The sequence below is a fragment of the Struthio camelus genome, chromosome 8, assembly GCF_040807025.1.
Source record: "Struthio camelus isolate bStrCam1 chromosome 8, bStrCam1.hap1, whole genome shotgun sequence".
Taxonomy (NCBI): Eukaryota; Metazoa; Chordata; class Aves; order Struthioniformes; family Struthionidae; genus Struthio; species Struthio camelus.
The window spans coordinates 9,795,332-9,821,102 of record NC_090949.1 but is presented as its reverse complement, the minus strand read 5'-3'; the positions used below and the strand labels follow the sequence as shown (position 1 = coordinate 9,821,102).

The following is a 25,771-nucleotide window of genomic DNA, read 5'->3' as shown; positions in this document are numbered from 1 at the left end:
TCCGCTGCCTGCTCCATGCCTGGATAACGTGCCCAACCCTGGCGGCACGGGCATATTCTGCTCCGCAGAGAAAAAGAGCCGTGCCCAGCCCTTGCCCGCGCGGCACCCGGCGCGGCGAGGCACAGGCGCGACGAGAGCGCGCACGCGCACACGCTTCCCCCGGCGATGCACACGCACAAGCTTCCCTTTTGGCAGCTCACCCGTCGTTATCCCCCTCCCCCATCTCTGGCTCACATGATCCTGTAATTAATGGCATTGTGGATTATGTTAATATTAGCTAATCACTTTACTGATCATGCATGGAGCATATGTCCCGGCTAATCGAATAACTGTGGTGCCAACCTCCGTACTGCTTAGCTCATTAACCGTTTTTCTAACTTGGAAGCGTCCTTCTCCGGGCCGGTGGGCACTGCTCCTGCACTAGGTCAGGGCACCAAACTCCATATGCGCTGAGACAGGTTTAATCACCGCTTTCCACTTTATGCCAAGCCCATACTCTTTAGCTCCTTGCTGACACGGGAACAGCAAGGCCCCGAGACAGATGACAAGGCTGTGTGATGTTCAACGCGAGCACAGAGAGGCCAGCTGCTCTGAGGACACCCATGCTGGAGGAAACCGTCGATGTGCTGGGCCACCACGTCTCCAGCCATCTGTTGCACAAAACCCAAGGACACTGAAATAAACTTAAAAATTCCCTGCAAGGGAGCAAACTCTAGATGCTATTTCCATGGCAAGCTGTTCAAGGTTTGTTCAAATCATCTTTCTTCCTCCTCGCAAGGTACTTCGCAGTGCTGTCCTGCCCAGAGGGGGGAAGAGTTTGATAGCTGCAAGGCTTGTAGGAGTATGATCATACATGGAGCACAGGAGCTGCACGGCGTGTGCGACCGAATGCAGCCAGCAGCAGCGGGTAGTGCTGCAGATAAGGAGGAAGCAGTTACTGCGCGGTCTCCAAAACAGCAAGTCAGGGTGAGGCAGAAAGCTGTGAGCTGGCAGGAGCTGTGGAGCAGTTTGTTCCCAACTGAGCAGCACCATGGGAGGCTTTGGGAAAAGGTTGGGGGATGCTGGGGGCAGGAACGGGGGAGAGGCTCTGCAGTAAATCTGGGCGTCCGACTTCCTTCACCGTCTTCTCAGGGCCCTGTGTCTCCCTTTATAACCCTCCTCAGGCCACTTGACCTTTCTGGAGCTCCGCATGGCTCCATCCTGAGCTGTCTGGTGGGAAGGTGAAGTTTCCCCACAAATGGTGCAGGCTGCTCCAAGGGCCTCTCTCCTGCCCTGTCTCCTGCTAGAAGTACAAATACCAAGGATCCTTCTCCTCCAAGTGCTGATGTCCTCTTCCTGAGAGGGATCAGGAAGAAAATTTTACGAGGATTTATTCTTTATTTGGAGCTTGAGACCATCCCAGGATAATTCGCTTACTGCCTGTTGCCCATTCCCCAGTGTCCTTGTATCTGCAGGTAGAGATCTGTTATTTCAGGTGCCAGCCCCACCAGAGAGATTAATGAGAGATAATTTCTTACAAAGAGGTTTATTGAGTTCTCAGAGTTCATTCGCCAGCTGTGAAGTGAAACATCTGAAAACATTTTTTGAATACTAAGTTCTCCCTGGCATTAGCACAAGAAAGGGAAACAGTGCCTTTTTCTGCTCTAGGTATTTGTTCTGCTGGGCAGAACAAGTGCCGGGTACTAAGCCTGGAGAGCTGAGATGCTATTTTATTAGATCTCTGCCTCCATCGCACCCGGGAGTGTGCGAAGATGTGCCTGGCATGCTCAAGGCGCTGGGCTCGGCTTCTTGCGAGCATCCCCGCACCCGCTGCCAGCCCGCCAGGCCAGCGTGAGCCCTCCCAGTAACTTTCCAGTGGAACAAAATGTTCCTGCTGGCAGATTACGTGTGTAATGACTGCGAGCCTGAGAGAGAAGCTTGAGATTTCCCCAGGACCCCGAGCACAGCCGCAGACGGTGCAGGTGGAGGGCAGCAGAGCAGGAGGTTATTATTTCCTGGCCGATGCGGAGAACTGGGGCAGCCTCAGAGACCGAGGCAAGGTTGATCACTCATTTCAGGCAATGCCCAGAAAAAGGGAGTGTACCGAGCCTCAGGCCAGCTCACCCCACAGCCTGGAACGCCAGTCCAGTTTCCATGGCAATGTCTCCTGCTGCCACGCTGTGCTCCAGGGGTGAGGGCAGAAGGCTCTTCCTTGTGCTCCTCTTCCCTGCGCTCCTCTTCCCTCACTTTTGCCCATTGCTTCATTAGACTTGTCCTGTTGAGCAGCCTCTGGAGATGCCTCCTTACCTGCCTATTCCTGAGAGCCAAGTGAGAGCCCAGCACTGGTTCTTCCCATGTGGCCCGTGCTGAGAGCTGAGCTTAGGCCAACCTTAACTCTGCCCATCGCCTACTTCCCTGGGAGCTTTTGTACCTGGAGGTTGACTGAATGGCAAATGACATTTTTTGTCAGTAAATACAGAGCGATGCTTGTGGGCAGGTGCAGTTGTAATGATGCATGCACACTGCTGGGCTCTAAATCAGTTAGTGCTAGATGGGAAAGAACTCTGGGAGTCCGTAGAGACCAAAGGAGGCTGGAGAGGCTGAAGGTATGGCTGGATTCAAAAGCAGAGGGGCAAAACCATGAAGACTATATTAGACATGATAGTCCAGATACCTACTTCAGCTCAGTAGGTGCCTTAATTTCCAGCTGCTGGTAGCTGGGAAGACACAGCGTGGGGAAGATGGCTCTGTGCGCCCCCGGCTCTGCCGCTGCCCCGAGCCCCTGGCTGCAGAGGTGCCACGAGCCAGGGCCCGACCCGCGAGGGCCTTCCCTGGGCTTGGAGGCATGAGGACAGCTAACGCAGCAGGGGTCTCCTCTGCTGCCCTCTCAGGCTTCCTTCTCTAGCTCATGACTCCTTTCACTGGAAGTAACTATTGCTTGGTTTGGAGGAAATCAGTTGCAACTAGAAAACTGTCTTTTTGGAAAATCCTCCCATTAGTAATTGGGCAGGTGACTGCACACAGGCCTCTGGGGTGTATATCTGTATGCAAATATTGGCCGTGAGGAGCTAATTATCCTCCTCTTCTGTCTCAAGTACATTTCTAACAGTGCCAATGGATCATTCTACTAATTTTTATCTCCTTTGGACTTAGTGTACCATGCCCATAATGTCTTCGGGTTTTCACAGACACTGAGGGCACATTAGCCGGGAACAGCTGCTTGGGAAACCCACATCTGTAAAGACAGATTTCAGGAGGTTTACCACTTTCCTCAGCATATTATAGTCAGTCTCCACTGAGCTGTAGCCTGTCCGAGGTTTCCTCTGCTGGAGGAGAAACCAGTGATGAGGAATCTGGGCATATTAGTAGCTTAATTATTTATTCGCATTTTCATGCCCCTTCCTTGGAGCACAGTGGCCGCAAAAAGCATGCTAGCAAATTCCTTTTTTGCGGAAGTTTGGCCCAAGTGCCACCGTCAAGCTGCAGGAACTGGACCCGCCCAAAGAACTGGCTCTTCTGATATCTGCTGCATTTTTCCTCTCCAAATGCCCCCTCCCCACAGCATCCAACCTCTAGCAACAAGATGTCTCTGCAAAGACCGCTGCTTATTCACACTCCAAGAAAGAACTTGCAAGGATGTGTTTGCAAATGCCATTTGCACACATAAAATGCTGTAATATCAGGGAAGCTCACATAAAAACAGGCAACAATACTAGCTGTTTCTTTTGATTAGTTTTGTCTTCAAACAACCGTAAAAGAGGGCAATCAATATACCTTGCCAGGGCATTTTCAATGCTTCCTGAGCCATTATGGTCATAATGTTTCTTCAGGCTGCTATGATCAATACATTTGAGACACTGAACATGTCAAAACCACATAAAATCTTTATTAAGGTGAAATTAAATGAGCAGGCACAAATCAGCAGCTTAAACGGATATTGTCCTTCAAGGACACCAGACTTAAAAACCAGACACACATTAAAAATTCAGGGCATTCAAAGCTAGAATTAAAATCATGAGAAACTCCAACTTTTGATACAGGACGTGGAAAACAGAAATTTAGAAGAGTGGAAATTGTCAAGGCCAGGAAAGTACTAGGGGCAAGAAATTACAAGGGGCAGGAAATTATTAGAGGCTGGAGAAAGGCCAGTGTTGCCCCAGCACACCCTGGGTGCCTGAAGCTGGATGCCCGCGAGAGCTGCCCCGGAGCCGGCCCCAGCGGATGCGTGCCTCGCAGCCGCGGGAGAGACGAGCTTTCCCAGGGGAGGGAATGAAGAGCCTTTTCCCTTCTGCAGTTAATGCAATCTGACAGCTGCTGTCTCTTGCCACCGTATGGCACGGTGCCTGCGGCTGGAGGGTCATGCACACGAGCACACGGGTGAGCTGGGGGAGGAATTCAGAGCTGTGCAAAGAGACCTCCAGGTCAGGGGTGAAGTGCAATGCTGCAGGATGTCTTCCCTGTCCCCCCTCCATAGCAGGAACGGGGCAGGCTTCCAGCAGGTCGGACACCACGCTGGCTGCAGCAGACAGGGACACGCTCCTTCCCGCTACGCTCGGAGATTATCCAGCATTTCTGGGGTTACTTTAGAGTTTGATGCTTCCAAGTGCCTGCAAGGGAGTGGGGGACCATTTGACTCGGGCTTGCAGCACGTGAGTGGCTCTGTGCTGTAGTTCCCAGGGAAGCTGCGCTCTGTAAAGGATTGCAGCGCTGAGATTGGAGGTTGCTGGATTGGGAAGGTAATTAAATCTGAGGCAAAACGAACAGATGCTGGGCTGAGGGGGGAGAGCAGCCTGTCTCCAGACACCCTGCTCTTGGCATGCAGTTTGCTAGTTCTCCTTTGCGGAGATGGATGCTAGGCAGCCTGACCTCCACCAAGCTCCTCCAGCTGAGTGTTCATCGCTTGAAGGCTGTTGCTCAGATGCGGCCTTTCCTCTCACCCTGCAAGAGTGGGGCCTCTGGTTCATTGGCTCCCAGATGCCCAGACAGTGGTGCATGGCTGGAGGTGCTCCAATGCCTGGTGGCTATCACAGCAAGTCAGCCTCCTCTTGGAGCACTGGCTGGCGTTTCCCTGCCTTTAGCTCTCCTGAGCCTTTTGGTGTTGGAGGCAGCAGTTCCTCGGGGGCCCGGAGTGATAAGGCATCCTTGCTGCATCCTTGCTTGCCTCTCTAAGGCCCTGCCCAGGCAGGCGGGCTTGGGACAGGCCACCAAAAAGCCTCCACCCCTAGCAGGTATTCAGGATTTGGGGAAAAGAGCCACAGGGAAGGCAGACCTCATAGTGCACCCCTCAGGGCACTGCCTCTGTGGGGATCAGGGAATACCCAAGGGGATATCAAAGGGCAGGGGTGTAGACAGGGTCCAAGCACTTCTGCTGCAGAGAACCCACCTGACCACAGGGCCATCTTTGTGCTGAGGTGTCCCAGTGGGTACCTTTCTTTTCCCAAATTCTCCTAAGCACTTCCTGACCCCACAACAATATCGGGCCGCTCTAGCACTGTGGTCACATGGAGAAACCGGCTGCAGGACTGCAAGGCGCCGTCGGCTCCCTGCTCGATGGCAGCTGCCCTCCTCTGAGCCTCGCACAGGGGCTGCAGCAGCAGATATCTTACCCTGCCAAAAGGAAACCATTAGAGGACAGCAAGGACATGTGAGAACTGCCAGGACCCAGGGAAAGAATAGCTACAGCTCCCACCCCGCTTCCCTTCCTGGCGTCCTTGGCTGCAGAGCGCCCTGATGTGCAGCTCACTGCGGCAGCAACACACTGGTGCTGCTGCGTGGCACCTGCAGGACCTCCGCAGAGGCCGGGGCTGAGCTCGCTACTCTGTCTTGTGTCCCGGCTGCCTGTCCTAGCAAGGGTAAAATACCTGGTGATTCGGCCTGAGGCTGGGAGAAGGGCGATGTGCAGCAGCTGCCGTGAGGATGTTGGGACGCAAGAAGAACCAGTCCAGGCTCTTCTCGCAGATAGCATCTGGCATGCAGCAGCGCAAGCCCTCTGCTGCCTCTTTGTCCAAACACTTGGCAAGCGGACAGGACCTAGATGGATTTGGCTGGACTTGATGCCTCATAAGTAGCTGGAATGGCTCGCTCTGCTCTGTTTATTTGTGAGCTCCCGTTTTTGGGTGAGACTCGTGCAATTCTCCAAATTGGAAGTGGATGGGTTCAGCCCAGCACATCGCCTCTGCCAGGGGAGCGATCTCGGCTCATCTGCCACTGTGCAAGGCTGGGGCAGGCGCTGCCCTTTGGGAACAGGTCAGCAGGAAGGCTGCAAAAGGCTCCTTCTTTGGAGGGGAGCGAGGCTGCTCCTTCTGGGGCACTGCTGGGGCCGCACGTGGGAGAGGGGCCCCGAAGGCACCACCAACCTCTACCGGCCAAGGCCAATGGCTCACTTACGTCCATGGCTTGCACCCTTCGGATGGAGACAGGCAGCACCAAAGGGGTTTGCGGAGCAGAAGCTGTAGCACAAAGAGGTAAGAGATGGTGGAATCCCCACTAGCTCTTTCAAAAGGCGACGCTGTATGATGCCCTTACGGGCTGTCCACCGGTGGGCTGGGAATTTGCGTTATTTCTCCTACATTTTTGATGTATTTCTTTCGCTTCAGAAGGTGAAAGTGTAGTTTGCCAGGAGGATTTCTCATTGCACAAAGGAGCCGTTTGCCAACACACCTTCCCAGTAGAAAGCTGAAAAATTCTGGTTCCAGCCTATTTATTTTTAATTGTTTCCCTTCTTATTGCCCGCAGCGAAATATCACCTTCCCCTAACAAATAGCCGAGATGGGAACCGGTCAACCTCCGCAGCCAGCCTGGTAATCCCCTCGCTGCCGGAGCCTGCAGAGTTTGCATGCCCATTCCCAGGCCTGCCCCTTCTGTCAAAGCCAATTCCTGCCCCTCTGCAGGCTCATCCCGCCCTCAGCTCCTTCTTCTTCATTAACCAGCCTGGCAGTCCAGCGGGGAAGGTCCCCGCGGTTTCCTGAGCCTGCCTGGGGTTTACAGTACCCCTTCGTGTTGGATCCGAAGCTGTCGATGCCCAGAAGAGTATCTCAGCCCGTGTCCTGAACGGCCTGAGACGCACAAAGCGCAAAACCAGACATCTGCAATCAGCGCCAAAGGCACTCACTTGGAGCACCTGCAGGTTTTTCTTTCTTCAGTTCCGGGGATGAGCTGTAAAATAAAGGCTCGAAAATTAATTACCTAAAAGAGTGACAGAATGTTATTAGATACTTGGGAGTTAATAGTACTGATGCTAATCGCATGTAGTTTAATGGCACCGGTAGAGATGTAATATGTAATTCCACAGGCATTCCATAACAATTTAGCAATTTAATTAATTTCTGCTAATACCTTTTAAATCACCTATTCTCTTCCCTCCATGTTCTCTGAGGGAAAGAAAGCAGAAACTTTTTCAATCAGCCACCTAGATCCTGACCTATTGCAAACTCACTTTTGTTGGTAAAGATATTGTTTTATTTCTCAGTGGTTTTATTCACCAGTAGGTTTTATTCCCGGTAGAGAAACCCACGCAAAGTCGTCCCCGGGAAACAGGGTGTCCAAGAGAGTTTGACAGTGATGTGATTGGCTGTTCCTAAATTTGGAAGGCTGGATCGGGGCTGTGTGAAATGTTTTGGACAGATCATGATGGGCTGAAAAGATGGAGACTTAAGTGATTTACGGATTTAGGTCAAATTCAGGAAGCTCAGCCAGAAGAAAATATGGGAGAAAAAAGTAGAAAACAGCAAGCATTTTATTCCAGCCTCCTCAAAGTAAAACGTTAGGTTTAGAAAAAGTAAAACAGTCTCTTTCAGTATGTGTGAAATGATGCTTTTCTGCTTGCCTCCTTTCACAATTTTTTTCATTATTTAAAAAAGAAAATGCAAAAAGGGAAAGGTTTTCAAAGGACCAACTTTCTCCCAGAGACTGAATTACTCTCTTAAGCGATATTTGGGATTGACTCAGAACAACGGCGCCGGCGATCCTCACCAGGTATAGGAGGAGACGAGCGATTTGGGCCACGCATGAGCTGTCCCCCGTGCCATCACCCTCCCTCCCAGGCCCCCGCCGGAGCAAAGACCACAAAAAGCCGTCGTTCTCATTGGGCTTTTATTGTCCGGCTGGCCCTCGCCTCCCGGTCGCTGCCGGCGGGCCGGCTGAGCCCCGCGCCACGCGCGCGCGCGAGCGGAGCGGGTCTGTACACAGCGCTGAGCCCCAGCCCCGCGCCCAGGGCAGCGCACCCCTCCCGGGTATTTTTTATTTTTTTTGAAATATTTTATTTTAAAAATATAGTAGCTGTGGAAAGCAGCCCTCTTTATAAATGCTCGATGCTGGAGTGAAACGCATCATCGCCGTCCTTATTACTAAGCTCTCCTCGGTACCTGTTTCTGCCCGCGTCAGTGCCGGCTGGCCGGCCGTGCCAGGGCGGTCGCGCTGCCGCGCACGCTGCACCATCCGTTAGAGTCAAGAAGGTTTGCAATACCAGGGAGAGAGAAAGAGAGAGACCCTTCTAAAAATAGAAATATTGTGCTGAGTTGTTTGAAGTGAATGAAATACATAAAACACCAGCATTAGATTAACTTCAGCTTGTCAAATATTGCTCCCGGCGGGGTTGGCGTAGTGCTCTGGTGGAGGTGGAGTCCCCCGGGTCCCCCAGCGCGTGCCACCGGCCGTCGGGGCCCGGGAGGGAGAGGAGCCATGCTAACCCTCCCGGCACTGCTCGTCGCGGGGCTCCTGCTGGGAGCGGGGCTGCTCTCTGCCCAGAACCGGCCAGAAGGAAACCAGCCCCCCAGGGCACAGCGGGAGCTCCCGGGAGACATTATAAATAGGAAACTGTAAACACAACCATCTGAAATAAGAAACATCTACGATCACAGGATTTACTCGTTCAAAGGTACCACCCTCCCCCCACCCGCACACCTATCCCCCTGTCCCCGCTCCATAAAAAGGTCTCCAGTAACAAAATCTTCATTCCAGACTTGAAGTAAAGGTGAGGCGCTCAAGGAGTAAAAAGGGGCATTGCAACCCTGGTGGTCTTTGTTCGGGAAGGGAGAAGTCGGCGGAAGGGAGGGAGAGGATTAGCTGGTTCAGGTCCTTTGCAAGTTCATTTGGTTTGTCTGGAGGACTCCTAGGGTTATACCTGAGATGAAGAGGTCTAGGGGACACTCCATAGCTCGATTAAAACATGGTTGGTGTTTTGTGCCTAGAAGAGCCCTCGCTGCCAGGATTTGTCTGCCACGCTCACCCCATGCAGCAACAGAGCAGCAGCCCTCCTCCGCTCACCACGGGGCTATCTGAACCAAGGCTCAGCTCAGGGTGATCCATCATGTGTCGAGGATCTCGCTGGTGGGCGACGGCTCGTGGGGAATGCCCTGTGTGCTGTGGATGGTCTGGTTGTGGGAGAGGGAGTTCTGCTGGAGCTCCAGGGCGATGGCGTTCTGGGGGAACTCCTTCACTTGCCGCTTGTACTCGAGGAAAGTGCACGCCTTGGTGGCTATCGCAATGATGTTCTTGCCAATAAAGATGGTGGAGACCCTGCTGTCTTGGAACAAGATCATGTTGATGGCCCGGATGAAAATGGTGACAATGTTAATGGTGACCAAGCTGAGGACAGGGTAGAGCATCATCTTCTGCGGGGCAATGTGCTCTCCTTGCATGCTGATCTCACTGAGGGACACGCAAGGCAGGATCAGGAGGAGTATGTAGCAGTAGAAGAACATGAGCCCCTCCGCCCAGATGGGCAGGCCGGTCCTGTGTGGCTCCCACAGGTTGGCCTGGATGTCCAAGATATCCAGCAGGTCAAGGGCCACCCAAAAGAGACGGCCCCGCAGGTCCTCTTTCTTCCGAAAGGTCCGTATATACTCCATGCTGTCCAAGGCCACCAGCACCAGGTAGAGCCCCGGCACGCAGATGGAGAGGAGCAGGGTCAGGGCTTTCCTGGCCACTGTCTCCAGGTTCTTCTTGTCAGCTTTGTAATTCTGAAAGATGAAATACAACTTGATCTCCAGCACAAAGATGTACAGGAACCAAAGGATCATGGCGTAGCCCCGCTTGGCTGTCTTCACCTCCGCCCCTACCCACACGGCCACATAGCGCAGCACGATGAGGAAGCAGATGTCCCCCACGAGCACAATGATGCAGACACCGATCTTACGGGGCCCCTGGTTCTGCTCCACCAGATAAGCATCCATGAAGGCCATGCTGGTCATGATGACGATGGTGGTCAGACACACGTGGCGCTTGTCAGGCGGTGGCAGCACCATGGTGAGATGAGCGGGCCTCCCTCCACGCCACGTTGAGCGCTGACCTGCACTAGGGGAGCAGTCCCGCCAGCGGGGCAAGGGGGGACATCAGCCACAAGCCCTTGGAGGACCAAGGGCTGCTCCGCCACCCACCCTGAGGGACAGGTCCCACAAAGAGCAGCAGGTCAGTCGGCAGCCCCTGCTCTTCCGGGGCTCCTCAGCTGCCTCTGCAGACAGTATCCCCTGCTTCGCCCACTCCGGCAGCCACGAGCAGACCCTGCCGGTGCACAGCCAGCTCGCTCTGTCCTTTAAGCGACACAACTCTCCCCCAGCTGCCTGGGCTGGCCGACCAGCCCAGCCCCAGCACCCGCCACCGCCAGCAGCCAGGGCTCAGACACGTGCAGGGCCTCCTGATAGGAGCTTCCTGCCCCGTGTGGGGTCCCCCATCGTCATCAGCCAGAGGGGAAAGATGCTCCTCTCCAGCCCCAGGCAGCAATCCCGCGGCTCTACTGCACCTCCAGGCACCGAGTCTGAAGTTCTCGTACAGATCCCCAGAAATCAGGTGGGCAATCGGGAAGCAGGTCCGGCCCAGCCTCACGGGAGCAAGCCAGCAGAGGAGATAGGGGAGATGGTCCTGGAAACGCTGCTGTCTTCCCAGCAAGAACCCAAACTCCTCCGGGGTGCTGGGGGTCTCCCTGCGGCCTCGCGGGGAACCACCGTAGCACCTATCACTGCAGGGCTGTGCCGTGCCCACAACGAGCAGCGCAGGCTCCTTCTGCCGCCAGCCGTGCGCGCCTCCCCTCCATCCTGCCGTCCTGGAAAAGACCACAGAGAGCGGCGTTAGGGTCCCTCCACACGCAAGCACTGAGGCCGTGATGACAGCTGTCCCCTGAGCTCCTCCGCACTGCAGCCGTGAGCGGGGGACACTCCTCACACAAGGATGCACACAGGCACAATTAACATTAAGCAAGGCTTAATGCAAACATCTTTTTATTCAAGATAAACCTAGCCCAGACTTGGACTGCATGGCACATCAGCGTGTCTCCCTTTCGTAGGCGCTCCCCATCGCAAGCTCTGGTCCTGGGTGCTCACGCAGAGAAAGCACAGAGCAAAACCCAGGTGGAGACTTGCACATTTGCAAATGCCCGCTAACCCTGCTGTGCAGCAAAGTCGCGCGCGGCTGAGGTGCCCTGAGGCGCCCACCCCGCCGTATCCTGGCTGCCAGACGGGCTGGGGGAGAGGGATCCCCTATGCTCTACGCAGGTCCCAGAGCGGGGGCATTTGTGCTGAATTATGACCTTGCTTTTTGAACGGTGGCTGATAGCTCCTGGCTCGCTGTTGCCAGCCTTCAGCAGAGTCCATGGAGCGGTAACTCGCCTGGCCTGGGGCACAGGCAGGAGCAGAGAGCGCTCAGCTACCCGCTAAGAATAAATAATTGAGAGCTCTCCGGAGACGGCTTTGTTGTTGTTTTCTCACCGCTTGAGCAGCCGCCTGACAGCGTGCGAAGAGGCGCCCAGCGGGGCAGGCTGCAACACCTCGCTGCGCCGGGGTGCAGCCAGGGAGCAAGGCACCAGGCACCGGGAAGGTGCCACCGGCCGGCAGCTCCCGCAGCCCCTCGTCCAGGAGCATCGCAGCACATGGATTTGCGCTGCTTCTTGCTCCATGTGCACCTCAGCTAGAGGGTAATGTTTCTGTTCTTCACTGGGTGACTTAACTAGGACACAGGCAGGAGCAAACTTGGGTTCTCAAATCTTTTAGGGAGAGAGGAAGAGGTGGAGGTTGAAGGGGAAAAACCAAGCTGAAGGAATTATAAGGCATTAAAAACCTGCCCTACTTTGCACAGGAAAGTGTATTACTCCTGCTTATGTTTATGGAACCTCATTTTAATAAAAGATAGATTCCTCTTGCTTAAGGGAGATGAGGAAAAAAAAAAAGAAGAAAAAATAGCAAGCCAGACGTGTCAAACCAGCCATGACTTGCACCTGAGCAGGGGGGCACCAGGTGACGTGTGTACCTGTGCCTGGTTCCCAGAGGACGTGGCGGGTGAGGACGTGGGGCTCAGCAAACTTTAATAGGGAACTTAAAAACAGCTGGCCGCACCAGGACCTGGCAGTCTTGCCCTTCTGAGTCCAGCAGCCACGCTTATCTGGGAAACTGGCATGTTAAAATCCCACTGTAACTTTTAACCATGCTCCTGTATAGCTCCAAGCCATCCACATGCAACAGCAATTCAAGGAAGGGGTCTGAACACAAGATATCGTAAGGCTGGGATCACTTGGACACCTGGAAGTCGGTTGCCTGACGCTGTGCAGACATAGCAAGTGGCTCCTGCAAGGAGCCCTTGGCCTGTCCTGCGGGAGGGGAGGAGGACACGCAGGGTGCCGTTGCCCTCTTACCCTTTGCAGGAGGCCCAGGCCACCAGCCGAGAGTGGGTCCGGGGGAGGTGACGCCCGTCCCCAGCGCTCAGCCCAGCGCAGGTCTCCCGGGCGAGCAGAGCAGGGGGAGCCCCAGCTCGCGCGGCACCTCACACCCTGCTCTTTGCAAACATCTCAGCGGCAGGAAGGGCGCGGGAACAGACCCACGCGTGCAGCAGGATCCGTGGGCGCCCCGAACGGTGCTTGCTGGCGCGGCGGGCCAGGCGCCCCGTCACCCCGCTCTGCCGCCGAGCCCACGCGCAGCCCTGCCCTCTCCAGCGCGGCTCGCCGTGATGTCTCGTAGCTGCCTTTTAGTGCCGCAGTTGGTTCCTTCTTGAGGTTCCAGATAAAAATATATAGTCATTGCTGTAACTGCCTTTAAACTCACGCCAAGTTTTACAGGGGATTTATGGCCAAGGACGGATAATTCCAGATAAATTAGGTCTTTCAAGAGGGAATGCTGTTTTTTCTTTCGCCCTTTATGTATTTCTTCTTTCAGAAGACAACAGTTATTTAAAGGGCAGTGGGTGTATCACAGAGCACCTCACAGTATGATTATATTTAAGAAGAAGCTGGCTTGTAAATCACACCTCTCTGCCCCATTGCTTTAGAGAGTCAGCAGGAGCTGTGGCGTCCGAGGACACGGCTCGGGGGTCCAGCAGGCCCCGGGGTCTCGGACACGGTCACCGAGGGCCCCACTTCCCTCCTGCCTTTTGCGGATACAAAATATCTCAAGCAAACGGGAGCGCACTGTGTCAGATCAGAATCTCCTTTTGCACGAGAACCGAGCAGAAACGCGGACGCGCTGATCCGCGCGGCGGCTTTACGAAGGGCCAGCACAGCGTGGGCTCCGGTCCCACCATCGGGCGCCTCCTCTCCCGCGGGCAGGCAGCGTCGGAGGTCCCTCTGAGCTAAAACTGCCCATTTCAGTCCCCTCCCGGTGTCAGCATCTCCCTCAGGAACACAAGAGCCAGATAGTGACACTTTTACCCATTCCCCCAGCTATTTCTGCGGACGGGACGGGGGTACCGGGGAGACCTGTGCTTCCCCGCACAGGACCGGGGATCAAGGGGCAGAAGCTGTTGCCCATCACAGCGAGCGGCAGGACGGCGGAGCTGGAAAGAAGAGCATCACCCTGGCACAGGGCGCTGCCTCGGCAAACCTGCCCGAGAAACCACCTCAAGCCAGACCAGGGCCACCCCAAGCAGCCGCTGGAGGATCCAGCCACGTAGCTCTCTCCCTCTTACTAATGCACACGCACGCTTCCAGCCCACGAAAGCACACGCAACGACTCCCGCCTGCGTGTTGGGTAATATCCAGGGCGCTGGCAGATATTTATTCAGGGTATTTGCAAGAGCAGCAAACCGCCGTTTCAGCCCCGGTGCTGAACCGAGCGTTGCCAGCAAAAGGCCCGCTCAGGCGGCAGCGTCCTTTGCTCCGCTCCCGCGTGACTCACGGCAGCCGGGGCGGGCTGGGAGAAGGCGTGCATTTGTCACGGCGACCTTTCGCAGCGGAGCAAGGGGATTGCGGGCAGCAGGCGCTGAGCTCAATCACAGGGCTCGAGCCCTGCTTTCTCTCACTTTAATTTCCGCCTTAGCGAGGGCGAGCACCTCTCTCACCTTTTGCAAATAGTTTCCGAGCGTTTGCCAGGTTGCAAGTGCTTATTTTCCACCGGGGCAATAGGTGGTATTTTCTTGTGCTATATGGGACTATGCGTTTCATAGATACGTAATACCACGCGTGTCAGTTTTACACAAAGGAGGTCTCTACCTATCCATGGAGAGAAGCCGGCACATTTGAATTATGAGCGACTATCCCTCCAGAGGGGAAGTAAAAATCTCCTCAGAGTACTACTAAAAAAAAAGCACATAGTTTTTAAACAATTATTATTCTGGGAAGTCCTGAGTCGTAATTTTTAAATGACCGTGCTTGACAGCACATTCAGCAGCTGCTTGAGCAACTTGCTGGATAAACAAGAAAACGAGCTCGTCAGGTAGCCACAAGAGCACATCTGAGGCAAATATTTGTTTAGATAAGTATTCGCAAAATTTTTGCTTCCTGCAGGAGTCCCTGTAAACAAAACACAGCTCACCTGAACGTAACGAACTCGGAGCGGTACGGACGCCAGAAAACCAGACGGGCAGCTTGCGGCTGGAAGCCTTCTGGCAGCCCTCGCGTCCCGCTAGCTGTCAGGTCTCCCGGGAGCCCCGGCTGCGAGCAGGTATTTCAGCAACGCTTAAATCGTGGCAAGTAGGGCACTGCTTACCAGCAGCAGATTCAGGCAACGCGTTGCATAAGTTGCTCCACCAGCAGCCTGAGCAAACGGCAGAGTCGACGGCGCTGGGGCAAGCGAGCGCGTTCAACAGCACGACGTCGCGGGCAGGTTCCAGTACATCCGAGAAAACTGGTGGGGAGGCTGGAGGGGCAGCAGGGTCCTGCGCTAAGGCTCGCGCGGGGACCCCCTGGCCCAGCCTGCCCTGCCCTGCGGGAATCTGCGGCCGTGAGAAAGCTTCCCGCAGAAACTCCGGGGTGCTGCAGCGAGAAGGCTGAGCACTGCGATCCCTGCGTCCGAGCTCGAACCGAAGCGCAGGGCTCACCTCATCCCTTGCTTGCCCCAACGCCGAGGGCAGCCGCGCAGGAGAGGTGCAGCCGGACCCGTCGCGGAGGGCTCGCTTACTGCTCTGCTGCCTCTGTCCCAGCCACGGCGGTACTCCTTGTTCTTGCACCCACTGCTGGGCCTCCCGACTGCTCCGCCGCCCCTCCGGCTATCCGAGGACGGGTGCTCGCAGCTGTGCTTCGGCATCAACCCGGCCAGCGCAGAAGAAAACCAACCCGTGTTTTCCCCTGGGAAGCGGGCGGCTCGCTGCGGAGCGACTAACTGCCCTCCCTTCGCCCTGTGCCGCCGCCTCCCCAGCCTCGCACCCCGCTCCGCTGGCCACCCCGGCGCTGCCTGGCAAAGGAGTTCAAATTATTTAAGTGATTTCAACCCTGCCTATAAATAAAAGAGGGGGCGAGCGAGGCAAAGGCATACGTAACGCGCTTCCCAGGTAGTTACGGTGCCGCATAGCTTAAAGCTTCATTTACACTTTAATTGCTTTGATTTATTCCAGCTTTCCTGGACGTGAGTCTGAAGCTCCCCTGCATTTAGTGCTTTCCATGACTCGCTGCCGATTTACTTGCGAGCGGCGGGGAGCTGAAGGGCAGAACGGGTTCCCCAGAGTCCCCGGGGCCGTTGCACCTCCCCGCGGGCGCGGGGGCCGGCGCTCGGGGCACGCACCGCTGAGCATCTCGGGTGCGCCCTGCGAAGGAAATGAGATTGAGGAAGATTTTCCCGGGCTCTGCCCACTAATTGTGCCTGGAGGAGGAAACAGCCCACTCGCTAATGATTACGTACAGTTTACCCTGTAGGCACAGCAAAACCAGGGGCGGGGGAAGCTGCAAGCTGGTCCAAGGACCTGCCAAAATAGTGCAGCAGGGCTGGCGGACGAAGCCTTCTGGAAGCGAAGCCTCCTGCATTTTTCAGAAAAATGCACGAGAATCAGGTCAGAATTTGCTGAATTCCTTTGCCAGCTTAACTTCTGACCCCCTTCTCAGGGGAAACCCCGAAGGAAAGTATCAGACCTGTTGCCCGTCTAGGAGAGGAGAGGGGAAAAAGGCCTGTGGCTCACAGCGCTCGGGCGCTGGAGCGGAGGGCGGCTGCGCGCCGGGGGCCGGCTCCGCGCCGGATGGCCGCCCGCGCACGCCACCAGGTCCGCCGGGGCCGCTCCAGCGGTACCGCTGGCTGCAGACCCAGGGAACGCTTCCCCATTCGGAAACAGGCTGATTTTGATGAAATTTGACAGACGTGTCAAAAAAAAAAGTCTTCTCAGGCGTTTGGGGTGTTGAAACATAGCATTTAGAGAAGGTAAATGATTCATTTTCCCTTGCACATGTAATGTTAAAATTATAATACTACGTTTTGACGCTATCAAAACAACGTACTGGTTTCCCAGGAAGACGTGCTGTTTCTTTACGAGAAGCGTTCAGCATGGCCAAGTCAGGGGAATCCTCATGGCAGCGGCAGCATCCCTCACGCGTGGCCCCGCTCCTCCGCCGCGGGGGCCCGTCGGCCCCTTCCCCGTCCCTCCCTGCCAGCCGCCCGGCTCGGCACTCGCCCCGCGGCTGCTGCTCGAGCCACGGCGCCCTTCCCGGCTTATAACGAGCCTGGCCGGTGACAGCGTCACCGCAATCCAGTACATGACACCTGCGACTTCTCCCCTGGTCACGAAACCTTTTAACTTGTCACGAGAGGAAATGAGATTGGGCTGGATGTGATGAGCCTTTGACAAACCCTCGTTGCTGTTGCCTGTTTTCTTCTAGGTGCTTATTTGTTTCGCTCTTTTTCTGAAACCTGAAACGAAGCTGACAGGTCTATCTATAACTCCCTTCACCTTGCTGTTCTCCCATCCACAACAGGCGGACGCCCGACCCTCAGCCGAGCAGCGGTTGTGCGGCAGCACCGCCGGCTCGGCAGCCGCAGGAGCTCCGGGGGCAACGGCAGCGCCTGTGCAATCCAGAGCCGGCTGGTGGTTTCTGCAGCGGGGCCTGCATCCCTCCAGAAAGCGCTTCTGCAGGAAAGCGTCCTCCTCAGCACTTCCCCAAGCCGTTCCTGTTCCTTGCCAGGGAAACTATTTTGCTTTTGCCTGAAGGCGCTCTGACACACTTGTGTTAGGGGCAAAGCACGTAACCTGTGGCCAGGCACTCAGCGCAAGGGAAAGCCTCCCCCCACCTCAACTGCAGAGCTGACAGTGCACTTGAAAGTGGCATTTGCACAGGTGATCTAAATAAAAGGCATGAATACAACCCCAGCTTTGACCTCTGCTTGTATTTTCCCAGGTGAACAAATCTAACCAAATTAGCCATCAAGCTCCACCAGCAAAACCTGGAGCTTTGATTTTCTGTCGCTTAGAGACACACATAAACACAAGTGCCAGGCCCAAGATAGGCCAGGAGCTTCAAACCCAGATCCAAGTTCTGTAGCTCAAGGCTGTTCTTTTGTGCATGAATCACAGCCAGGTCCTCAAATAACCTCATGTTACCAGTATTGGGGGAAAGGAAAACATCTCCCTGGAACCAGCACATCTTGGATGCTTTCCCCCCCCCCGCCCCCACCCCAGACTGCTGTAAACCCCAATACGCAGAGCACCAGAAAACTCCTTGTTCATGCTGGTCCCTGTCCTCACTCTCATCCTCCTGAGTGTTGGCAGGGAAGCTTGAATTTCCCTGAGAGTGATGTCCCAGGCACCCTCAGCCAATGCACCGAAGCGCTCTTAGCTGCTCTGGCAGTATCAGGTGTCTGAGAGATGAGTGACTCTGGCCACCCCTCATCTCATCTAGGCATGATTAAGAGGGTGTGAGCTAATTAACACAAAATGGAAGCTGGTGGTTGTGCAGCTATAAATAGGAGAGTTTCTTGGTACTGAAAGTATGCTTGCAGAAGAAGCAATGGCTTTGGGGAGCTGCTGTGCTGGCTTCCACAGGAAGCTATGGGCTAGGGTGGAAGGGCAGCAGCAAGCACCCTGTATATCAAACTGCCTGGAGGAACCTTCTCTCCCCAAGCACGTAGAGATCCTCAGGTGCTTGAGGAGAGGAGTTAGCTTCAATCATGCAGGTGTGGAGGGATCTCTGTAGGCCTTTAGGGCAGCTGGAGCAGGTTGCTCATCTACTCAAGTCTCTGATATTTCTCCTGGTGGAAACCCCACAGATCTTTTCTCTCAGCCTCTGAGTCTATGATCTCCCTCACTGGGAATAATTTTTTTCCTACTCTCAAAATGGAATTTCCCATTTTCCAGCCTGTCTCTGTAGCCTCTCACCCTATCTCCATGCACTTTTGAAGACTCTGGCCTTTTCTCTGCACCTCCTGCTGAGGGGTGTGGGATCTTCCCCAGGCTGAACTAACCCAGCTCTCTGCCTCTCCTTGTATGTCCTGTGCTCCAGCCCTGACCACCCTGGGCTCGCTCTGGGATGTCATTGCCCTTTCTGTTGGGGAGCCTAGACTGGACCCAGTGCTCCAGCAGCCTCACAAGTGCTGAGCAGAGGGGCAGGCCCCCTCCCTCGCCTGCCAGCTGCGCTCCTGCTAATGCAGCCCAGGGTGCTGTCAGCTTTGCTGCAAGGGTGCAGTGCTGGCTCCTGGGCACTCGTCCACCAGCACCCCCAGGTGCAAAGGCAGCTGGTGCTTGTTAGAGGCTCCTCCTCTTCCCAGGTGCTTGTTACTGCTCAATCTCGAGGGGAGACCCAAACCCACAACTCTGCCTCCAGCAACTCATGGCCCCAGCCCCGCTCAGGGGGGACAGGTGAGGGACAGCAGGTCCACAGGGCACCGCGGGGTGAGTTCAGGTGCCCTCTGCCGCACGCGGTGCTGAGCCTGGCTAACCAGCGTGGAGGCAGCCGCAGCAGAGAGCGAGGTGCAGGCATCTCCTTCGCCCTTCCCTGGTGCTGCTCTGGTTTGGTCCCTGTTGCCAGGCTGTGGCGGTAGGTTGCAGCCATGAGCAATTAGGGAGAAATGCTCATGCACCCTGTGGCTCCCTCTCTGCTGCGAGAGCGGTGCGGCTGGAGGCAGGGAGCGGCTGGACAGCATGCTGAGCGTGAGACGGACAGCCTGCTGCTTCTGCTGTCCGTCTGGCCTTTGATTAAGAGCGATTGTTCTGCTCTTAATTAACGCAAGGCCACCGGCTGCAGTTGGCTCTGGTGGAACGGCAGGAGCAGAGCTCTGCAACTGATAAAAGGAGGGCACGTCCGCTGGCTCTGCTGCAGCTCCCGTGGAGCCTGGCAAAGCTGCCCCTCCATCTTCTGCTAAACAAGGGTTGGAGAGCTCAGGAGCAGCACCCGGGCCTGATGCAGGAGCTGCGTTTGAGGGCCCGTGCTTCCCGGGTGACCCCACCGCTCGGAGATGGGGGCTGAACACTTACATGGCGCTTTCCGTCCTTACGCGGAAACAGCGGGTCCAGCTCCTAGCACTTGTGAGACACTGTCAACGTAAAACTCCGCATGAGCTTCACCAAAAATATCACTTTTTTGGCTGAGTTCAAGTGCAGAAAAGCTCACCTCAAAACTAGGTAATACAGGGAGAGCAAGCAAGTAAGTGACTTGCAAAATCAAGGGGACTTTGGCTTGCCACGCGCTTAGTGAATTTATTTCGGCAAGACCAGTCCAATACTAATTATGACAGCAATAGGTCCTCGCCGGTCGGTGTGAAATCTGAACAGAACAAGACCTCCCAGTGGTGCATCCTCCAGCAGACAACTAACCTATCTGCTCTTAAATCATGGTTGAGTCACGGTAGGGGGTTGGTGGTGCCGTGGAGCTGGAGATGGGCATCTGTGTCATTCTGCTCTGAGTTTTAGTCCATGCCACTGGACCAATCCCCCTGGGGGGGCAACCTGCTCTGCAGGACTGCAGGCAGTGGGTCATGGTGCTGGGCAGGTTCGGGCAGACAGCGGGCAGGTGTGGCCGGTCCTCCAGGCAGGCACCGAGCCTGGGGTTGCTCCTGCTGTCCTCTGCATTCCCTGGCCTCGGGGTTGGGGGCAACACTGGCATCTGCTGCTTCGACATCACTTGGGAGATAAATATCGCACCCATCTCAATTCAGCGCAAAAAAAAAAAAAAAAACCCTGCCCAGAGGTCGCCAAGGAGACATTTCTCTTCCTCTGGTTTTCAGCCTTCCTTCTACCAGCCATCTAATAAATCTAATAAATCCTGTCTTTCTGGTGTCTAATTCAATTCCAGCATCCAGAGACCAGACTTCTTATATCACTCACAGACCTAACCAGCTACATCCTTGGCATACGAGCCTGGCCAAGGGGCTGCTACAAGCTCCTCTGGATGGGAGCAATTACCTGGGATCAGAACTCGCTCACCCAATCAATTACACGTTTACAGGGTTTTTTTGGGTCATGACTAATTGAATTATTTAGATGCTTGAACACCATGGTCAGAAGCAGCCGATGACTTCTAGCCTGAAGTCTGGGCACTAAATGAGGTGCCCTGTACTTCGTCTTGAGGTGACCTCTCCACGGCTCCTCCCGCTTATACCCTTGTGCAGCATTAAAAGCTGGCAGCGTGTTCAGCCAAATGCCGTCTCCAGCAAGCAGGCGGGCTCCGGACTCCTGCTGAGGTGCAACCTTCCCAGGATGCATGGAGAGCCAGGACTCTCACACCCCAGTCTCAGAAGCCAAGCCTAGTTCCCCACATCCGGGGACCTGGCCCATGGAAAAGCTCTCGGGCTCCGGCTGCTGGGTCCGAGACGAGGCAGGCGCCCAGCAGTTGGGAGATGGCTTCCCCGTCCGACGCTGCGAGCAGGCATCCCCTCGCCCAGGAGGACATGACAATTTGCTGTGCTAGAGCTCATTGTCAAGGATATAAAATATTTATGGCTGCTCTCTCGTGCTTTCCGTTTCAAGCTGCAGTGACTTATTTGTTACAAATTTACATGACTGTTTAAAGGCATCTTTACATTCCTTCTAAGCACAAAAGGTTTATTTCTCCATGTAGCGTTTTGCCAGTCAGAATCAACCGCCCCATCTCTCCTGTGCCTGCCTTTGCCCCCTCTTCAGCGCTCGTTTTCCTCTTGGTAACGATTATCATTATACTAAGAAAAATGGGTCATTTAGAGCAGTTTCTCCCCAAATAAAAGGCTGTGGGATACAGGATATCATTAAAATTCTGAACCTGACTTCCAACCTCAGGAAGAGGCTCTTGGTATTCGCGTATCTCCGCGGAGGGAGGGAGCGGGGGGACAAATGAGTTTGCCCAGCCTGCTGGTGAGGAAGGCGCTCTGCCGCGAGAGGCGTTTGCACGCCAAAATCGGGCACCCCTTGTTAAGCCACTGCTCCCTTGCTGCCCTCCGGACGTGGAAGGGGGATCTGGAGAGCTTCGTGCAAGAACCCGGGGTAAACCTGCAGTCCCCGAGGCCGCGTCTATGTCTGGCACGAGACGAATGTGCTTCGGAGGCGACTCGCCAGCCCCGCGGGGCTCACGCCTTTGACGTCCGCGGTGGCACGAAGTGCCGCGGGCTGAGGGCCGTCGCCTTTGCTCTAACGCCTGAACTCGCCGCTCGGCAGCGGACAGCAGAGCCTGCCCCTAAAGACCGCTTGCCTGCTCCTTTCTGACGAGGAAAAGCGTGCCACGCAAGAGCCTGGTGCTGGCTTTATCTGAGGTGCAGGTCCCCTGCCCCTGCCGTCTCTGCGTGCCGCTTCCCCCAGGGCCCTGCTTCCACCTCCGGGATCACCGAGCGAGGCTTCACGGGAAACACTGTGCTTGGAAAGGCTATGCAGCTCCTGTGCAAACCTGAAACTGTTGTGTACAGCGCTGTACACAATGCTAATCTGTTTCGCAGCTTAGCCGACTGTTGAAAGATGCTATTTAGGAATGGGGAGATGCTTCCTTTTTTCCTCCCCCTTCAATGCAGGAGATGGGTGCATCGGGGCAGAGAGCAGGGAGAAGTCTTCCAGCTCATCCTCAGGGACACGGCAAGGCTGCATGGGAGGGAAGTGCCTGGGAACGGGCTGAGCAAAGTCTTGTGGAGGATAACAGCACCATTAAAAAGAAACAAAAAAAAGGGAGTGTTAAACGTTTAAGGTGCACAAAGACAAGCAAGATCCTGCCTGCAAAGAGGTCGGTGGCTCAGGAACTGCGGCATACAAATCGCTGTACGAACAGGGGAAGCCTTTCCAGCTTTCATGAGAGCGCCTAATTTTGGCTCGCATTTCTTGGAGCGTGAGGAGGGACACAGGTCTGGCCCTCCCAGCCCTGGGGAGAGGGGATATTCTGTGCAGGCCAGTTCGAGGCTCACGTGCATCCGGGATCTCCTCACCTGCAACGGGACAAGGGATATTCAGAGTACGGGAGGTGGAGCTTGAGCCTAAAGGGTTAATTTAAAAAACATTTACAGAAGGAAAACTTGCCCCAAATTCTTAACTTCTGAAGCTGCTCCTTCTTAGCTGTGCTCAAAACGGACTAATTTTTCATTCCCTTTTTTCACATTTTAAATCAAAATGCATATGGAAAGCACTCTTGCTACTCATCATAGAAAATTTTTTTGTTTAACTCTCAATTGAACCTGCATTACTTGAACTACACTGTTGACATCCCACATCATTATAAACTTTAGGGATAAAAAGGGCATAAAGGGAAGGAAGTGAAACTCTCTTGCCATAGACGATTTTTGTTTTCCTTTTGAAGTCAAGATGTCGCTCCAATTTCCATTTTGCAGAAGGGGCCCTCTCTGAACCTGTCCACGAGCAGCAGCTGGGAGCAAGCAATTGCTCGGCTGCAGAAGGAGCTTCTTTGTGGCAAGTCTCTCCTTCTCCTTCCTCTCTTTCCCTAAGTTTGCAGCTGACATCCAGGACCTTGAGGAGGCAGAGACACCAAAAGAGGAGCTGCAGCTCCCACATCTTGCAGTTGAGTGTCATCATCTTTTGTAGGCCTTAGTTGCTAAGCCTCAGCTCTTGGAGTTACAGGAAAACCTAAGTTGGCTGGCTGCCCTCTTGCTAACCCAGCCCGGGACGTGGTCGGCCTCAGTTGCCGCAGGGGCTTGCTCCTGACTCGGGGTCACTTGCGGAGCCTGCTTCGTGCTCCCTGCTGCTGGTTGCCTCCAAGAATTCCTCGGTGCAAAAGTCTAGGGGGAAAAAAAAGCTTTTCTATTTGGAGGCAATTCTGCTCACGTTTCTGGCAGCATCTGGGGCAGCCGTCTCCACGTGCATCAGGAGGGACAGCTGTAGCACAGGGGCTGATTTCACAGCCCTCCTGCGCTCTCTTCTGCTCTCCACCGAGGCTGCCAAGCCCTGGGGTCCTGCTGCCCCGAGCAGCGCATGCTGCGGGTGTGTGGCCCCCTGCTTAAATGCAGTGAGGGAGCTGCTTCCCCGCTGGGTCCCTGCAGACTGCATCACACAATAACATGAAAGTTATTCGTGTTATGACCCAACAAAGTCTCTACCCGTGTCCTCTTGTCTGACCTTCAAAAATCATCCAATTGCTTTTTCAGTGTGGCTTACTCCTTGTAAGCCAGCGCATGGAGGATCTTGGCCCAGCAAGCTGCTTTGGAGAGAGGATATTATGTCGTTTGGCTCTTTTCAGGGCCTTCTGCTAACAGTGGGTCCACGTGACCTGCTTGGGATGCCAACCCTGGAGGAGAAGAAATGTGCCCGGCAAGCCTCCCTCCACAGATAACAGAGGGGACGCGGTGGCCCAGCAGCAGGAGGCATCTGCGATTGCAGACAGAGCCTGGGACAGATGGAGCCCAGCCCTGGGCAGCTCCGAGATAAAAGAATTCAGCTGATCCTTGGAACAGGCTCACACACATCTCCCAACTTGAAACAAGTGCAGTTCCCAAAGCTAAAGCACTTGGACAGAAGCACTAGGCGTTTCCTAAAACGAGGAAATGAGTTCAGTCGGAGGGGGAGCACATAGCTGGTGCACAGCTAAGCATATTGCAATATTCTGCGATGCCCCTCGAGAAGAGAGCGAATAGCAACTGAGACTACGCTCTGCCTCTTTGGGTACGGCGTAACTCAGCAATGCCGTTTGTCCACAAGAAACACGTCTGTCCCCTCTCGTGCTGAAACACAGCACGACACTAACAGCGTTTGCAAATTCCTTTTTTTAGATGCTGCTGGACTAAAAATAGGCACCCCCCTCCTGCGTTAAGACCGAGTGCGTTAAAATGCACCACGAGCCGGAGCACGGCCACAGTGGAGGCAGGAGGAAGCGAATCTCGGCAAGGTGTGTAATCCGGCGCCCCGCGGCAGCCCGCCCATCCCCAGCTCCGCACCGCCCTGAAACCCTCCGCAAACGGGGAACAAAGGAAGAGCGGGAGGGGGACAGAGCCATCACTGCCCTCGCGTAGCAGCGCTGCTGCATTTACAGCTCTGTGCTGCCTTAACAGTGCTGTGGGGGTTTCCTTAAGAAAAGAAAAATCTTCTGTTTCTAAAGCCTTAAATAAACAAAGGAGGGAACAGGAGCAACTTTGCTTTTTGCACTGTGGGATTGGGCCGCTCATGGCAAAGTAACCCGTGGCAGCGACCCAAGGAAACGCAGAGCCGCTAATGCAATGGCTCACGAGTAGGACAAAGAAATAATGGCATAAACCATTTACGGAGAATACATTAAGCAGCTCCCCATCACCACATTTGCCTCATGCAGTCACAGCCATTAAGTTATTAACGTGAGTCACTTCCAGGGTTGCCATGCCCAGGTGTGGGGACCCTTCCCACCCCTCACCACGCTTGGGCACCAAGCTCTGAGGGGCCTGATGAAGCCCAAAGGGCTTCCGCTCGCTTCTTTTTCTTTGGGGTCCTTTTATCCTTCTGCCCTCCCCTCGCCTCCACCTCTAACTTCAGATTGACTTTGAAACAGCAAAATGCAGGGACTTTTCCGGAGCAATAAAGAAGAATAAAGAAGAAAGGCACCATTCGGTGTCGATATTCCATCGCCTGTGCTGTACTTCCACCCCGGCCCCACGTCCTCGGCGCGGCCGCAGCTGGACGAGCCATGGCACGTTTCTCCCGGGATCCTCCACCAAGCACGGCATCCAAGCGCTCCTCTCCCCATTTCTCTCGTTAGTCAGATGCTCCTCGCTATGATTCACGGCAGTTTGCCGCGCGAGCGTCAGGAAATTCATGCCTCGCGGCCCCGCCACATCGGCAGAAGGCGCGAAGGCGCAGCAGCCTCCCAGGAGACGCCGGCGCGTGCCCGCGACCAGGAAAGCTGCAGAGCAGCAGCGTTTGGCGGTGGGCAGGAAACCACAAATTCCTCTGTCTTCTGGGAGGTGCTGCAGAAAGTCGCGCTGGAGCGGGGCTCCTCGCGCGCCTCGCTGCGCTGCCCGGCTGGGCACGCTTGGGCCAGCGGCCTGGCACAGCAGGTTGCTGAGGCTGCGCACAAGGAAGCAAGGCAGTGGGCATCAGGAAAGACCCTCCTCAAGATCATCACAAGATGCAGCTGCCCCTGCGAAGTGCTCCCAGCCCAGGGAAAAATGGCATTAAAGACTCAGGTCTCTATAGCTGTCAAAGAAACACTGCAGCTGAGAAGTTCCTCCAGTGAAAATAGCAGCCGCTACCCACTCTCTCCAGGCACGGAGCGTTTCCAGGGCCTTGGGGGCTGATTTCAACGCGATTCCTGCTA

The 25,771-nt window shown here is 55.0% G+C and overlaps 2 protein-coding genes across 3 annotated transcripts in view; both read right to left on the bottom strand.

The window, feature by feature from the left end:
- The window catches only part of NOS1AP (nitric oxide synthase 1 adaptor protein), a 273,521-nt gene that overhangs the window by 86,549 nt on the left and 161,201 nt on the right, over nucleotides 1-25,771 (bottom strand). The window lies entirely within an intron of this gene.
- Nucleotides 8,054-25,771, bottom strand: part of TMEM121 (transmembrane protein 121) — a 44,438-nt gene continuing 26,720 nt past the window's right edge. The window contains exon 2 of the mRNA XM_068952548.1: nucleotides 8,054-11,017. Within this exon, the coding sequence (XP_068808649.1) occupies nucleotides 9,285-10,223 (939 nt within the window). The 5' untranslated portion in view covers nucleotides 10,224-11,017 and the 3' untranslated portion in view covers nucleotides 8,054-9,284. The remainder of the gene's footprint in view (nucleotides 11,018-25,771) is intronic.